The 14,813-nt window shown below is 52.0% G+C and overlaps 4 protein-coding genes across 4 annotated transcripts; 3 read left to right on the top strand and 1 right to left on the bottom strand.

Annotated features, from left to right (window-relative positions):
- Positions 1-532: 532 nt before the first annotated feature.
- On the bottom strand, positions 533-1,609 carry BKA67DRAFT_533000 (uncharacterized protein; the record flags this gene model as incomplete). The annotated part of the gene is made up of 1 exon (XM_046099635.1): positions 533-1,609. One exon carries the CDS (start codon positions 1,607-1,609, stop codon positions 533-535), a length of 1,077 nt encoding a protein of 358 aa, XP_045962045.1.
- Positions 1,610-2,387: 778 nt separating this feature from the next.
- BKA67DRAFT_532999 (Golgi CORVET complex core vacuolar protein 8-domain-containing protein) lies at positions 2,388-7,346 on the top strand (the record flags this gene model as incomplete). The annotated part of the gene is made up of 3 exons (XM_046099634.1): positions 2,388-2,681; positions 2,740-3,175; positions 3,226-7,346. The coding sequence occupies 3 exons, from the start codon at positions 2,388-2,390 to the stop codon at positions 7,344-7,346; spliced, it is 4,851 nt and encodes a 1,616-aa protein (XP_045962044.1).
- Positions 7,347-8,845: 1,499 nt separating this feature from the next.
- On the top strand, positions 8,846-10,685 carry BKA67DRAFT_591087 (rhamnogalacturonan lyase; the record flags this gene model as incomplete). The annotated part of the gene is made up of 4 exons (XM_046104665.1): positions 8,846-9,088; positions 9,157-9,463; positions 9,533-9,810; positions 9,867-10,685. 4 exons carry the CDS (start codon positions 8,846-8,848, stop codon positions 10,683-10,685), a joined length of 1,647 nt encoding a protein of 548 aa, XP_045962043.1.
- Positions 10,686-11,992: 1,307 nt separating this feature from the next.
- BKA67DRAFT_532997 (glycoside hydrolase superfamily) lies at positions 11,993-13,444 on the top strand (the record flags this gene model as incomplete). The annotated part of the gene is made up of 1 exon (XM_046099633.1): positions 11,993-13,444. One exon carries the CDS (start codon positions 11,993-11,995, stop codon positions 13,442-13,444), a length of 1,452 nt encoding a protein of 483 aa, XP_045962042.1.
- Between the last annotated feature and the right edge of the window lie 1,369 nt (positions 13,445-14,813).

Genomic DNA, 14,813 nt, shown 5'->3' with positions numbered 1-14,813 from the left:
GGAATGGAGTCTGGCGATAGTAGTGACATACGGAGGAAACCATGAATACAACAACAATAACGACAACAATAGCATTGTCAATATGAGCGTACCTAAAGCGTTGTGCATGCAGGGACCGCCCATGAGTAGTCATCGTAAGATGTTGCGTAGTAATTCCGGTGCAGGCAAAATCCTATGTGCTATGATGAACTAATTGTAAAATTCTTTATCGCTCTTGGTCAAGACTTTGCTCATCTCTACATCATATTTGCCATGGGCTTCTTAGGCGAGATTCGCGGTGTAGTATAAGAACAGTCTCGCCGGCACATTTTTGACGCATAGGGGTGGGTTGACAATGGAAGAGGAATTTTTAATCCTCGGAATGCAATGGTGTTTTCACATGTTCCGCAGCCGGAATATATGCAAGGGACAGACCTGCTATCCTGGCCACAAGCCCAAAACAGCTTACCACCCAACGCAGAACACGGTTACCTGAACAGTCACCTCTGCATTTCCCCCAAAGCCGGGGATGGATGAATAGAGGCCGGCGGCATTACAGATACTTCCCTTTGCTGAAGCGACCACCGAAGTCGGACGCCTTGTTCATGAGCTCCTTGCGCTGTGCCGTCCCGATCTTGCCCCCGCTCCTCATGTCCTTCTCCCAGTCGAACCCGCGCTTGCTCGGGTCGTCCTCCTCCTCCTCGATGCGCCCGCCCTTGCCGCCTTCCCGGCGCTGATGCTCGGCATACAGACTCGGTCCCCTCGCGGCCTCGAGATTCGCGCGTATCTGCTCCGCCTTGGCGTCCTGCTCTTTCGATAACCTGTCGCTGCTGCCGCCGTGATTGCTGCCACCAGACTGAGCCCCGGCACCTCGGCCCAGCACGGCGTTCTCGAGCCGCTGCCGCTTCTGCTCCGGCGTCTCGGTCCATATGCTGCTGATCTCGCCCGCCGCCCCTCCCCCGCCGCCGCTTGCGGAGGCACGGGGTCCCGAGTTGAACTTCCGCGCCTTGATCTTGGTGGGGTCGGCGGCGCGCGGCCCGCCTGCTGTTGGTGGTGTCACCATCCAGTCGTCGCGCTGGGGCGCCTTGGGCCCGCTTGCTGCCTCGAGGGCAGCGGCCTCGAGGGCTTGCGACTGCCTCGCGAGGTGCGTGTTGGATGTGGGCAGGGAGGGCCCGTAGTCGTCGTCTGAGTCGTCTGAGTCGGAGCCTGCTGGGGGGCGTTCGGAGAGGGGCGCCGGAGGTGGTGCCGGGCCTAGCACGCGTTTTGGTGCTGCCGGCGCTGGGGCTTGTGTAGGTCTTGATGTCGGCGCCGGGGCTGGTCCGGTATCAGAGTCGGAGTCGGAGTCATCGAGGGTGATCTCGTTGGTGTTTGCGGGTGGGAGAGTTGGGCCGATCGAGGGTCCTATAGCAGGACCTATCGAAGGGCCTATAGGCGCTTTCGTGTGGTCATTCGCAGAGGGTAACGACGCCCTTGGTACAGAAGGACCGTACTCGTCCTCTGAAGACTCGCCATCTAGTGCGATTTCCTCCTGATTTGTGGATGCTCGCTTGGGTGGAGGGGCATTTGTTTCTCCATCATGGCGCTTGCGTTTTGTGAGATGTGGTGGTAATTGAGGTCGTATTGACGGCATTTGATAGGCCTGTGGGTGGGTATTCTGGGTGACTCTTTCTCGAAACGCGGCACGGCAGAAGTGAATTGGTTTGCTGAATGAGATTTGGAGTTCCTGGGTCGGTCGCAAAGACCAAAGACAACCGAAACGAAAACGAAACGAGACACACGAATGCGCTCGATCGGAGCTCCAGAGAAGCACTGGCCAATGATGTAACGTTAGTGAAGTGGATGGTCGGGGGGGACCTACAGCAATATCACTACTAACTAGACTGAGCTAACCAGCTAACCTACAGAGATCGCCATGCAAGATGCCCCCTGCCTGGTCCTTTTAGCGGGCGGGACAGTTACTGATTGGCACAGGCTGAGTGCAACTGCAACTGCAACTGCAACTGCTGTACGGGTTAGTAGCAGCAGCAGCGGCGGCGCAAAGGCACAATTCCCTCCCTCCCGAAAGAGCTCACGAGTCACTGTCATTAAACGAATTGCTTTGCTGTTTGCTGCCCAAGTGAGGTCTCTTTGTGAATACTGCGAATCTTGACTTGTGTTTCTCTTGACCTGCAACAGATACTGGCCGCTGTCTCTGACCACCTTACCGTGCAATTCCGAGCTCCGCCGATTCCACCTGAAGAGCTACGATATCTATCCGTACTGTTCCTACTCCTGCTCCTGCTCCGTGAACCCCCTCGAAGCCACTTGGCACGGTGTACGAGCAACTGTCGCGTGGACGCGAGCAATCATGATCAGCGCTGAGCATCTCAGTTGAGGAACAGCAACAAGTGGAGGACAATGAGCTCGTAATGGCCCACGACGAAATCCACCTGCCTCCAGCAGAGGACCCAACCTCGAGCGACGAGGAAACAGTCAAGGGCATGCGAGACTCGGACCACATTGTCGACATCCTTGAAGAAGAAAGACAAGAACATGCTGCTGCACCAGTCACCAGCCACGGCCCGCTCGCAAACCGCTATCGCGAACTGCTGTGCGACCAAGATGATGCACCAGATTCGGGGTCGGCCGAGGGACTGCCCAGGAGGGTAGGAAGCCCCATCGACTCGTTGCTATCTGTGCCGGACGGAACGCCCTCCATCCAAGTATGCGCCGTCCCTTCACCCTCTGGCCGAATGGGGCTCATGCTAACCATGTATCCAGGGCTCGGTGCTAAGCTCTCCAGGCAGTAGTATTCTGCCTTCGGTAGCTTCCCGGCCTGGCCTCAACAGTCCACGGCCCTCGTTCAGACCCTTCGACAGACGCTTCTCATCACGTATAGCCTCGCCTTCCACTCTCTCCCCGCGGCCATCGTCGCCAGCCTTTCTCGGTGGTCATAGCCGCACCGCCTCCCTGACTAGCCAGTTACTCTTGGATCCAGGCGACACCGACACCCCTACACCTCCTTGGGAAGTCGTACGGTGGACGAGGTTGAAGAAACTGAATGGGCAGGCCTTTTCCGAGGCCGGTAAGCGCAACTTTGGCGCCCCCACCTGCATTGCTGTTTCTGCCTCCATAGTCCTGGGCACATCCAAGGGCATAATCTTAATGTTTGATTACAACCAGAATTTGAAAATGATTATTGGTCCTGGCACCAAAGGTGAGTGCGGTACTCGTTGGCAAATACACTCAGTGTTGACATTATGGCAGCCGTCGAATCGGGTCCAATTACTTCCATCGCCATTTCTGCCGACCATACTACGGTTGCTGGAGGGCATGCAAGCGGCAATATATTCACGTGGGACACTAATAGGGCCTCGCGGCCCTTCTTGACAATACCTCACCTGGAGTCAGCTCAGCTTCAGAACAGAACCGTAGACGGCCATGCGCCAGACGTCGCGGTTACGCATCTAGGATTTCTGGGCACTAGACATACTGCTTTGGTCTCGGCCGACGATAAGGGAATGGCTTTCTCGCATCTAGCCACTAGAGGGACCGGTGCTTTGGGAAGGACTGTCAAAACAGTGAGGATCTTAGGCCGCTATCCGAATGCCCCGACACCAGTTGACAAGCTTCTCAAGCCGAGTACCGTGTTGGCATTTGCATCACTCCCGCTCGGCAATGTTGATCGGGCTACAGATGGTATGGGGCTGACAGCAATGTTGACACCGTATTTACTGGTCATCGTCTCGACCACCCCAGTGGCACAGACACAGCACAAATCGGCACGACCAAAGGACGTGGAGCCTCACAGCGCCATGAGTGGCTGTTTGGCTTGGTTTCCAGCAGTCAGACTGAAAGTGCCAGACCCCAATACCGGCAGCACCATGTCCAAAGTCAAACTTGTCTACTGTTGGTCGAACGTATTAACCGTGCTTGACGTTGATGAGATTCCCACAGATGACAAGGATAAGCCTCCAACTTTGAGGTTCAAGGCACGAAGCAGGTGGAAATGCGAAGAAGCAATCGTAGCCGTCCAGTGGCTCAGCCGGTCCGTTCTTACCGTGCTGACAATATCGCAACGACTCATTGTGCTCGAAGATCGCACCATGCGAATGACCGAGGCTTTCGATCTCATACACAAACATATATACCATGCAGATCTTTTTTCGACACAGTTGCACGCCCTAGTCGAGCAGTTAGACGAAGAAGATACGTCGATGCACGGAGTAGTTGCAGATGCATTCTATATGAGTCTCAAGGCGTACAAAGGAAGACTATTTCTTCTCGGCTTCAATGATGTCTCGATAGGAGCGCTGTCAAATTGGGCCGATCGATTGATTGCGTTGATGGAGAATGGTGACTACGTTGGTGCGATTCAATTAGCGACGTCTTATTATACAGGCGATGCCGACAAACTCACCGTCGGACTACCAGAGGATACAGAACTACGGCATAAGATGGTTCACGACAAACTCGTTGAGATCATGAGCGCGTCGCTGAAATATGCATTCGGACAGAGACAAAAGAATAAAGCTTCTGCGGATGACCAACATCTCCAAGAGCTAGCTGAGACCTGTTTTGTATCTTGTCAAAGCATCAGTGATATTGACTTTGTTTTCGACGAAATGTGGGAGTGGTATGACGATGGTGATGTGGAAGGCATTTTCCTCGAGACTCTGGAACCGTACATCCTGGAACAGACCATTAAAATGGTGCCACCCACGGTCGTCAAGGCCATGGTCACACACTTCGTGAGCAAAGGTTGGGAAAGCCGGCTGGAGGAAATTATATGTCACATGGAGACCGCAACACTTGACATCGACGAGGTTACTTTGCTCTGCAAACAACATGGTCTCTACGATGCTCTCATATATGTGTGGAATCAAGCGCTCAGAGATTACGTCACGCCAATGATTGATCTAGTCACTCTCCTGATTCCTCTCATGCAAAATGGGGACCAGGACTCTGGAAATCTCATGAACGATGAGATCTATGGCGTCAATGCGCTGAAGATGTTTCCGTACCTCTCATACACTCTCACCGGACGGGTTTACCCTACGGGTGAGGTGATGGATGATGAGACAGCTGCACAAGCAAAAGCTGAGATATACTGGTTCTTATTCTCTGGCCAGGTTGTCACATGGCCAAAGGGGAGCGACAAGACTTTTCGCACAAGGCCTGCTCAGAGCCAAGAACCGTCATTTCCATATTTGCGCATGATCCTTAAATTCGATGCTCCGAGTTTCCTAAGTGCATTGAACGAGGCATTTGAAGATTCTTTTCTCAACGAATCGCAAGAAAAACATCTGAATGGTGGCTCAAGGAAAGATATACCCGAAGAACAGATCTTCGGCTTGACAGTCGACCGACAATACGTGGTATCCATTCTTCTGGAAATCATGAGCCCTGAAGATTTTGCACCCGAAGACACCATCTACTTGGATATGTTCATTGCTCGAAATTTGCCGAAATTCCCACAATACCTTATCCTCCCAGGGTCTACTCTCATCAAGATCATCACTGGGCTTTGCAACTACCCAGGAGAAGACTTGGCTGACGACGCACAGCTCAGTACTGAGTATCTACTCTCAGTCTTTGAGCCCCCAGATCTAGCACCTTTGATTCCCCTATTCAAAAACGCTGGCTTCTATCGGATTCTCAAGCGTATCTACAGAAACGACAAGCAGTTCGGCAAGCTTCTGCAGATATACTTCGAAGATCCTGAAGACCGAGAAGAAGTTTTTGATTGCATTGGAGAATGCTTGAGATCACCCGACTTGACCAAAAGGCAGATCCAAGAGGTCCAAGAAGTCATCAAAGTGCACTCGCGAGATCTCGTCGAGCTTGATGCTGAGAGGGCGGCTCAGACGCTTACGAAGCACGCCCCAGAGTTACACGAATACGTCCTAGAATCGTTGTCCGAAAGGTCTAGGCTTCAATACGAGTACTTGAAGACACTGTTAGAGCCAGAAGAAGTTCCTGCCGGCGGCAAGACCTCGCTTAATCGCGACTTTGTTGAGCAATATGTGCAGCTCATGTGCAAGTACCGCCCTTCTCATGTTTCAGATTATGTAGGATTTGTTCAGACTACGAACTTGAGGCTAGATAAGCTTCTTCCAACGATGGAGGAGAACGGCGTCATTGATGCTGCGGTCAAGCTTATGGCCCGCGAAGGCCAAGTCTCCGACGCTATGAATCGTTTGATAAAGCACCTTGAGACTCTCGAATCGGCGCTGCAGGGCCTCCTAGTAGAGACAAACGGGCATGGTGAGGAAGTCGATCTGCAACAGTCTGCTGAACACCTCCTTCAAGGATTGCAGGACTATACTCACGTGGGCATCTGGCTGTGTCAAGGTCAGATGAAGATGACCAAGAAGCTGAGTGCTTTACAAAGACGACAAAGTTCGCCGACCGCGAATGATCTTACTCCTGACGAGAAGTTGTGGCTTGACTTGATCGATGCTACTGTGCAGATCACCCGCAGACTGTCCACTATTGTAGCACCATCAGGCGCGGGTTCCAAAACTGTGACTAATCGGCAGCTTGACACGGAGAAGCTCGTAGCACTCCTTCGATCATTGGTGCAGCACACCTTTACTGCACTTCTTACCGCGACATCTGCACAAAGCACATCTCCGACCTCTTCTTCTCGCCTGGCGTCGTCCTCGTCAGGCAGCTCGCTCACCTTCCTTCGCATATTGAAAGCATTTCTTACGCAGGCGGCAGCTGCTTCGCCAAACCTAGCAGATCTCCGTGCTGTTCTCGCCTCAATCTTCTCGGCCTACGCGTATGAAGAATCCATCCTACGTCTTTCAAGTCGTATGTTAGAACAGCAGCTTTTTGTCAACGTCCAGTCCGCAGTACAACTCAGGCAACGCGGATGGCGGCCAAAGGGGTCGACCTGTGAAGCTTGCGGCCGGAGACTTTGGGGCCCTGGAGTGCAGGGTAACGTTTTTGAAGCTTGGGAGGAGAAGCAAGCTATCGAAGACAGGAAAAGGGCAGAGAAGAAAGCGGCCAAGGCTGCAATTGGCGCTCCCCGAGAGAGGGACAAGGGCAAGGCTGCAACCCCGATCGCAACTCCTGGGGGTTATTTTGAGGCCTTTGGACCAGACAAAGGAAAAGAGAAGAATGGAGGTACGAACAAAGGCATGACCGGCTCGTTGACTGGCGCTGGAAATGGCGAAGACGACCGCGCAGCAACCGCGGGCGAGAACACGAATGGGAATAGTCGCGACCAGCTTCTCGGACCTTTAGTCGTGCTGGCTTGCAGACATGTATACCATCAGAACTGTCTTGATCTATTGCAAGCTCGGAAGGCAGATACATATAGGACAGTGGATGATTTTGGCCGAGAACTGAGGGAGTATAGATGTCCTATCGACGGATAGGAGCTACTTGCATATGTATGCCTGTATTTTGACATAGATATGCTTATCAGAAGTTCAATCGAAGATATTTCAATGTTTAGTCCTGAGTTATCTCCCCCGTGGCTCGGAGGCTATGTCTGCCAGGAAGCCTGGGCTTGTTTCAATGCGTTGGAAATGAGCGCGCCTTGGCACTTTATGTGGCGGGTCCCAGTCCCATTCCGGCGGCTTTCTGCTCATGACAACTTTGTCATGGTAGCATTCAGTGCGGCGCGGTCGTGCACAAGTCCGACACAATACAACGCCAACAATTCCGAAATAGTCTGTATTTTTAAACAAGGCATCTTGGACCCTGCCGGTATCCCGAGCTATGGGAGTTACATCATATAATATTTCTCATCGGCGCAACAGTGTCGAAGCGCTGACTCCGTAGAGGCAGAGAGATACCTTGTTACCTACTGTACCAGCGCTACGACGCGAATCAAATTCATTACCGAATGAATGTTCGAGCTGATATTAAATCAGCCTCTTTTGATCTCATAGGACATCGCAGAGGCAAACAATCACGTCCAAGCCATCTTATACTACGCACATTGGACGTCAGTAGTCGGCATTGCCTGTGCGCTTTGTCTTCGCCACCTGGAACTTGATAGCGGGACCATCATGGATTGGATAGTCCCTCTGTAAGCGATGATTTTGCACGAGCTGTTGGGTTGTGGTGGGTAAGTAATGGCCGATTCCTGACTGGAGCGGATATGCTTATTGCGCCTTATTGCACGATAATCGTATCGCCTGCTACTTAAGGCTTGACAAGTCCCTGTTAATCAAGTCAAACATGACCCCGTCAGGAGCATATTCCGTCGCCTTTGAGCTATCGATCTAACTAACTATTCCTGATCTAGATTTTATCAAATATACCTCCGGCCAATGGCGTCTGGGGTGCATAACCAAAGTGGCAGAGGCTCGAAACAAGTTTCCACTCTTCTGCTTGAATAGCTCCACAAACCCATGGCGTTGGTAAGGGCTCCGAAGACCCCTGCAGTGTCTAAACTCCTGTGCATCCACCAAGACTGGACTCTGGCCCCTTTATTGACGTCGGTCCGTTCCCAACACAGCTACGGACGCTTGCCCCATTGCTGTGAAGGGACTATTGGCCGATAATGTCACATCCATCGTTTGCTAATCCGCTTCGTGCCGAGTTGGCCTGATGTATCCTTGTGCAAATAATCTTGATAGTGACACGATGAGACGTGAAGTCGCACCCTGAGTGGGATTAAAATGAACGCCAGAAATACAATACCTCGTAACATCAGATGGGGGTTGTATTGGCGTTGGACATTGAATGTGACAGGGCTTCCTCCAGCGATGATGTAGATTCTCTCCATTCCAGCATCCTTGACATGGGCAAAAATAAATACCATGTCATCCCCCAGGACAACATAGATGGCCAAGTCTTCCCATTCAGTCGCAGACTCGGTATCATTTCCCTACAACGTGGTAATACGCATCGGCGCTCTCGCACCATGCTGTTCCTCGGCTTTCTTTTCACCCTTCTGTGGCTGCCAGTCACTGTTTCGGCTGCCTTCGGCTACACTGATGATGGCTCAAATTACGTGATCGACTCCGGTGCATCGCTGGTCATCAAAGTCAGCAAGACAAATGGTGACATTACATCCATGCAGTACAATAGTGTCGAGTATAATGGTTACACCAACAAGAATACTCACGTGGAGAGCGGGCTGGGAGCCAGCACCGTCACAATTCAGGTAAACTTTTCCCTGGCTACCACTGAATTCGCCCATTCAAGACCTATGTGACTGACCCACACGAATAGAAATTCTCGTCGCCTGCAAATATCATCAAGGTCACTGTGGTTTACGGTACCTTGAAGCACTACCTATTCGTCCGCTATGGAAACAACAACGTATATATCTTCACCAACAAGGCGGATTCTAGCGTCACTGTCTCGAGATACATTGCTAGGTTCAAGCCAGGTACCTGGGACAGTGCTCACAAAACATTGGATGCCGATTGGTACGATGGCACTACCTGGAGTGAGGCTTCTGATATCATGACGGACTCTAGTGGCTACACCGAGAGCAAGCACTATACAGGAGATACGTATGGACGAGTCATCGATTGTAAGCCGATTTCTATGACCTGGCCCTACCCGGAATGCCTTAGTGGCAGGTGCTAACTACATTTCTAAGATGACTACGTTGGTTACAGCTCTGGCTCCGCAGCGTGCTGGATGGTCCGCAGCAACCACGAAAAGGCATCTGGAGGTCCATTCTTCCGCTCATTACTCCGCCGCGGCTCTGCAACTGGCTCTGATATCTACGACATCTATCATTACAACATGGGCCATACTGATCCCGAGCGCTTCGGCCTACAAGGTCCCAGTGTTCTCGCTTTCACTGATGGCGGCGCCCCTAACGCCGGCCTCTTCGCTCGCAAGGCCGATTGGAGTTGGTTCGATACTCTTGGTGTAAGCAACCTCGTGGCACGTACTTGCGATTGAAAGACATGCTAATTTGTCCCAAGATTGACGGCTGGGTTCCTTCCTCCAAACGCGGCCGCGTGTCCGGTGTCGGCCTTTCCAACATGAAGTCAGGCTACACGTATGTTGTCGGCCTTTCCAACACAGACGCACAGTACTGGGGCACCGCATCCAGCAGCGGCGGCGCTTGGTCCATTACCGATGTCTTACCCGGCACCTACACGATGACAGTCTACAAGTCTGAGCTCGAGGTCTACAAAGGTAGCGTCACGATTACTGCTGGCGCCGGCACGGCCGTTAACACGCTCACCTGCGACGACCCTACGGACAAGACGGCCATCTGGCGCATCGGCGAGTGGGACGGCACGCCGAAGGGCTTCCTGAACTTTGGCGATACCCCCATGAAGCCGACATACATGCACCCGTCGGACACGCGTCTCGCCTCGTGGGACTCATCAAACTACATCATCGGGACCTCGACGCCGTCCGTCTTCCCCGGCTACATCTGGACTGATATCAACAACAACCACCTCGTGTACTTCAAGCTCAGCGCCTCCCAACTGACCTCGGCGCACACGGTCCGCATCGGCATCACCGAGGCTTACATCAACGGGCGGCCTAAGATCACCGTCAACTCGTGGAGCAGCTCGTCGCCCGCGGCAACGACCCAGGGCCAGACGCGCAGCTTAACGGTTGGCACGTACAGGGGCAACAACGCCATGTTGACATTCACAGTGCCCGCGAGCGCCTGGGTTCAGAGCACGAGCGAGTGGCAGGTCTTGACCATCACCGTCATCTCGGGCTCGACCGGCAGCAAGTACTTGAGTCCTGCCATCTCGATTGATGCAGTGGATATGATCTAGAGAGCCTTCCAAAGGCAGCAAGAAGCGCTTGGAAGGGATTGTGATCCAAGATTGACGAGAAATGGATCCGATCAGGGCAACAATATGACTCAGCATCCATTAGAGGTTTAATTTGTTAGGAACATGTTCCATTTCGTTGTAGATATTACCAGGGATGAATAGTATATGATAATCATTTCCGTTGTCGCCAATTTTCTTCGACCAATTGATCAACATTCTATCGCATCATATTATCAATACCGGTGTGCAATCATTCTTTTGTTCAACAGTAAATGCCGAAAACAGATCAGCCGTTCCTCATGGCGCAATTCTGTAATGCAGTAAGAATTTCGCCAAATTTATTGTCCCTCACGCTATATTACTAGATTTCCCGTATCAAGACCGAGTCTAGGTTTGCCGTGATGGCATCACTAATGCTGCTACTCATTAAAACCGACAGCTTGGCGCTTTTCGAATTTTAAACTGGCCCATCAGCCGGACAGCTGACTGGTTTCAAAGATGCATCCCCAGAATGCACTTGCGCACATTGCTTCTGCCGAAGGATGGGTAGCCTCTGTGGGGAGAAATCTGGGGTAGGTAACGTTTCTGCCAGACCTTTTACCTCCGGGCTTCCATTTTGAGCTCGACGCACTTCCATTCTGAGTTCGTATAGCCAATCAGAGGTCTGTTCTCCAAGAAGCTACTATACACTCCACATACATTGCTCCACACTTTCCCGTGTTGGTAGCTTTGGGTCCAGCTTGGGTTGAAGTCTGTTCGGTTCCGCGTTCCCCGAGTACATCTCCAAAACACTCGTGTTACTGATCACATCGGGGTCTTGGAGAAACTACATCGTCTTCCAAGCCGTGTCACATGTACCGCACGGAAGCATTTGGTCATCTCAATGAGGCTGGTGTCACGATGGTTCCCCGTCGTTCCAAGACTTGGTTCCAGCTAGTCTCGTTGTTGATTTGAGGGATTACAATCCGTTCAAGCCCCTGGACTAGATTCCGTCTAATAGTCTAAATACCACGGGGAGCTTCGGACCTTGTGTATGACTACGTGCTATCAGAGAAACCACACTCAGTTTGCACAACGACAGGAGCAACCGCCCAGAATAACCCGGAGCCATTGGAGGATAAATGAGATTCATGCAGGAACCAGAGCGTTTTGCCGCCCTTTTTTTCGCAAAATTCGGCCTAAATGTCTTGCCAATTGACTCGACGGCATGTGCATCTTTATAAGAAGACTCAATCTCTAGTCGTAGTTGGCTATCAACTGGAGAAGATCTGCGCTCGACTTGCACTATTCATTCCGACGTTAACAGAATGAAGTCTCTGAGCGTTCAAACACTTTTGGTGCTCCTGAGCCAGAGCTTCCTGGCCCAAGCAGATACAACAACTACCATCAACCCGAACACCAACTGGGGAACTTGGGAGGGATGGGGAACGTCTCTAGCATGGTGGGCAGCGGCGTTTGGCACGCGCGATGATTTGGCCAATATTTTCTTTACCACAAGTTCCGTGACCTACAACGGTGCAAGCGTGCCTGGTCTGGGCCTCAATATTATCCGCTACAATGCTGGTGCCTGCAGCTGGAACACCGTCAACGGTGAGAAGATGGCGACGTCCGCCAATATGATCGCCTCGCGGGAGATCGACGGATTCTGGACCAACTGGAACAGCACTGACCCCTCGACCTCTAGCTGGAATTGGTCAGTCGACTCGAACCAGCGTACCATGATGCAGAAAGCCATCTCCAGGGGTGCAGACGTCGTCGAACTCTTCTCCAACAGCCCCATGTGGTGGATGTGCACCAACCACAACCCGGCAGGCGCTGACGATGGTACAAAGGACAACCTGCAGACTTGGAACTATCAGCAGCACGCCATCTACCTGGCCAACATTGCCCAGTACGCCGCTAAGAACTGGGGATTTACGTTCGATTCGGTCGAGCCGTTCAACGAACCCGCCGCGAGCTGGTGGAAGTCGACCGGGACACAGGAGGGCTGCCACTTCGATGCCAGCACCCAGGCAACCGTGCTGGGATATCTCCGCAGCGAGCTCAACTCCCGCAGCCTCTCCTCGACCATCATCTCCGCCTCGGACGAGAACTCCTACGATGCGGCCGTCTCGACCTGGAACTCGCTCGTCAGCGCCGGCGCCTCCAAGAACGTCGGCCGCATCAACGTGCACGGGTACCAGGGGGCCAGTGGGAGGCGCGACACGCTCTACTCACTTGCACAGACGTCCGGCAAGAAGCTCTGGAACAGCGAGTACGGCGAGAAGGACGCCACGGGGTCCTCGCTGGCCAGCAACCTCCTCCTCGACTTCCGCTGGCTGCACCCGACCGCCTGGGTCTACTGGCAGATGATCGACGGGGGCGGCTGGGGTCTGATCGACGGCGACAACGACGCACTCACCCTCGGTGCCGTCAGCCAGAAGTACTACGTCCTCGCGCAGTTCACTAGGCACATCAGGGCCGGCATGCGGATCCTGGACGGCGGAAGCGATAATACCGTTGCGGCATATGACGCGACGAATAAGAAACTCATCATTGTTGCGGTGAACTGGGGCAGCGCGCAGTATCTCAATTTTGAGCTGTCGAGCTTTAGCACCCCCGGGACAAGCGGTGCGACGGTGAAGAGGTGGAGCACGATGATCGGTAGTGGTGACAAGTATGTTGCTGGGAGTGATACCACTCTCAGTGGGACGAAGTTTTGGTCGTATTTTGCTACGAACCAGGTCCAGACGTTTGAGGTCAGCAACGTCGTCTTGTAATATAAATGGTTGTTTGCAAATACATGACAGCAACCGAGAAGAATTATTGTCATCAACAGTAGATGGTCTTCAAGTTGATTATACTATGAGGTGGAGGGTTGCTGAAATATGGCGTCGTTAATGTGCATTGTAATTTGCCGCTTGAAGACTGGCAGTGGACATTGCTGAAGCAAGAATTTTCACTGATGGTGGTTCTCATCAATCGGCTTGAAAGAATTTTTATGTCATCATACTGCCTGATTCTTACAGCTTGACTTCTGCTGAGATGCCATGTCTTAGCATAGGATAAAATAAGACAATGCAATTGTGCAGTCATTTGTCTTGATTTCCTAACCATCCTTATTGTTGTAAGCGTACGGGCAGAAGTAACCTGTCACAAAATACTTCAGAGTTGCCGGCACAGTCTGTTGGTGACTGCAGTGTTCGTACCCGGCGTCATGAACTGACAATGACTTCTCACCAATCACAACAGGGCCAGCATGCTGCATGGCTGTATGGATCAGTATCAATTTATTCCAAGGTACAAAATACTCTACAACAAGGATGATCGAACATCACCGTTCGCAGACAGCGTCCTTAATACGCTGAATCATATGGAACGCGCAGCTGGTTCTCAAAGGTTCACGAGAGAGCAAACTTCACATTTGGCAAATGTCGGCCGTACTGTGCGGCCGGAAACAGTAAATGCTAGTAGGTGACACTATAAAAGTGATAACATATGGCAGGATCGCTGCTACAATCCGCCTCTGACAGTACCCCATCTAGTAATTTCCTCGCTGCGCCTATTTGACCAATTACAAGATGTCCAAGGTTGATATGAAAGCACCCGAAAGATTCACGACGATCGTCGCACCAACCGCGCTGTGCCACGACTGTATATGTCAGTGCATTGAAGCTGGTTGCAGTTTGGCCTCTCTCCTGTATGTCCCTGCTACTGTAAGAGAAGTTCATCTATTTGCTTGATAGCTCTCCCAGTCAAGCAGTTTTCTTCTCATGCGCTTTCGTTTCTATTTTTCTCGGTCAGGATTACCAAGGATCATGATGATATGATGCTAGTGCGGAATCAGGTCGCACGAAATGTATACTCTTTAAACATAATGGTTGGGCTAACAGCCTGCATCTTCCAGCGGCTGTGGTTTGACTCGATCGCACCCGGTGAGTGGCTTCACGACTCTCCATGAGAAATGGCTGTTCTGGGTCAACACGACAATGTGCTCACTTCGTTGACGAATCGAGATTTGCCTCAAAAGACGACCCAGCGACAAATACAGTCTCACCCACTACCATACTGTATGGATGCGGATTGGTAGAGTTGTATGTGGAATTGTGAGGTATAAAGTCGTTGCGAGTCGAAGAAGTGGTCCCCTTT

This window comes from Truncatella angustata, assembly GCF_020726525.1.
Source record: "Truncatella angustata strain MPI-SDFR-AT-0073 chromosome Unknown BKA67scaffold_2, whole genome shotgun sequence".
NCBI classification, from domain to species: domain Eukaryota; kingdom Fungi; phylum Ascomycota; class Sordariomycetes; order Amphisphaeriales; family Sporocadaceae; genus Truncatella; species Truncatella angustata.
Note: the sequence above shows the minus strand (reverse complement) of the source record. Positions and strands in the feature narration are given on the sequence as shown.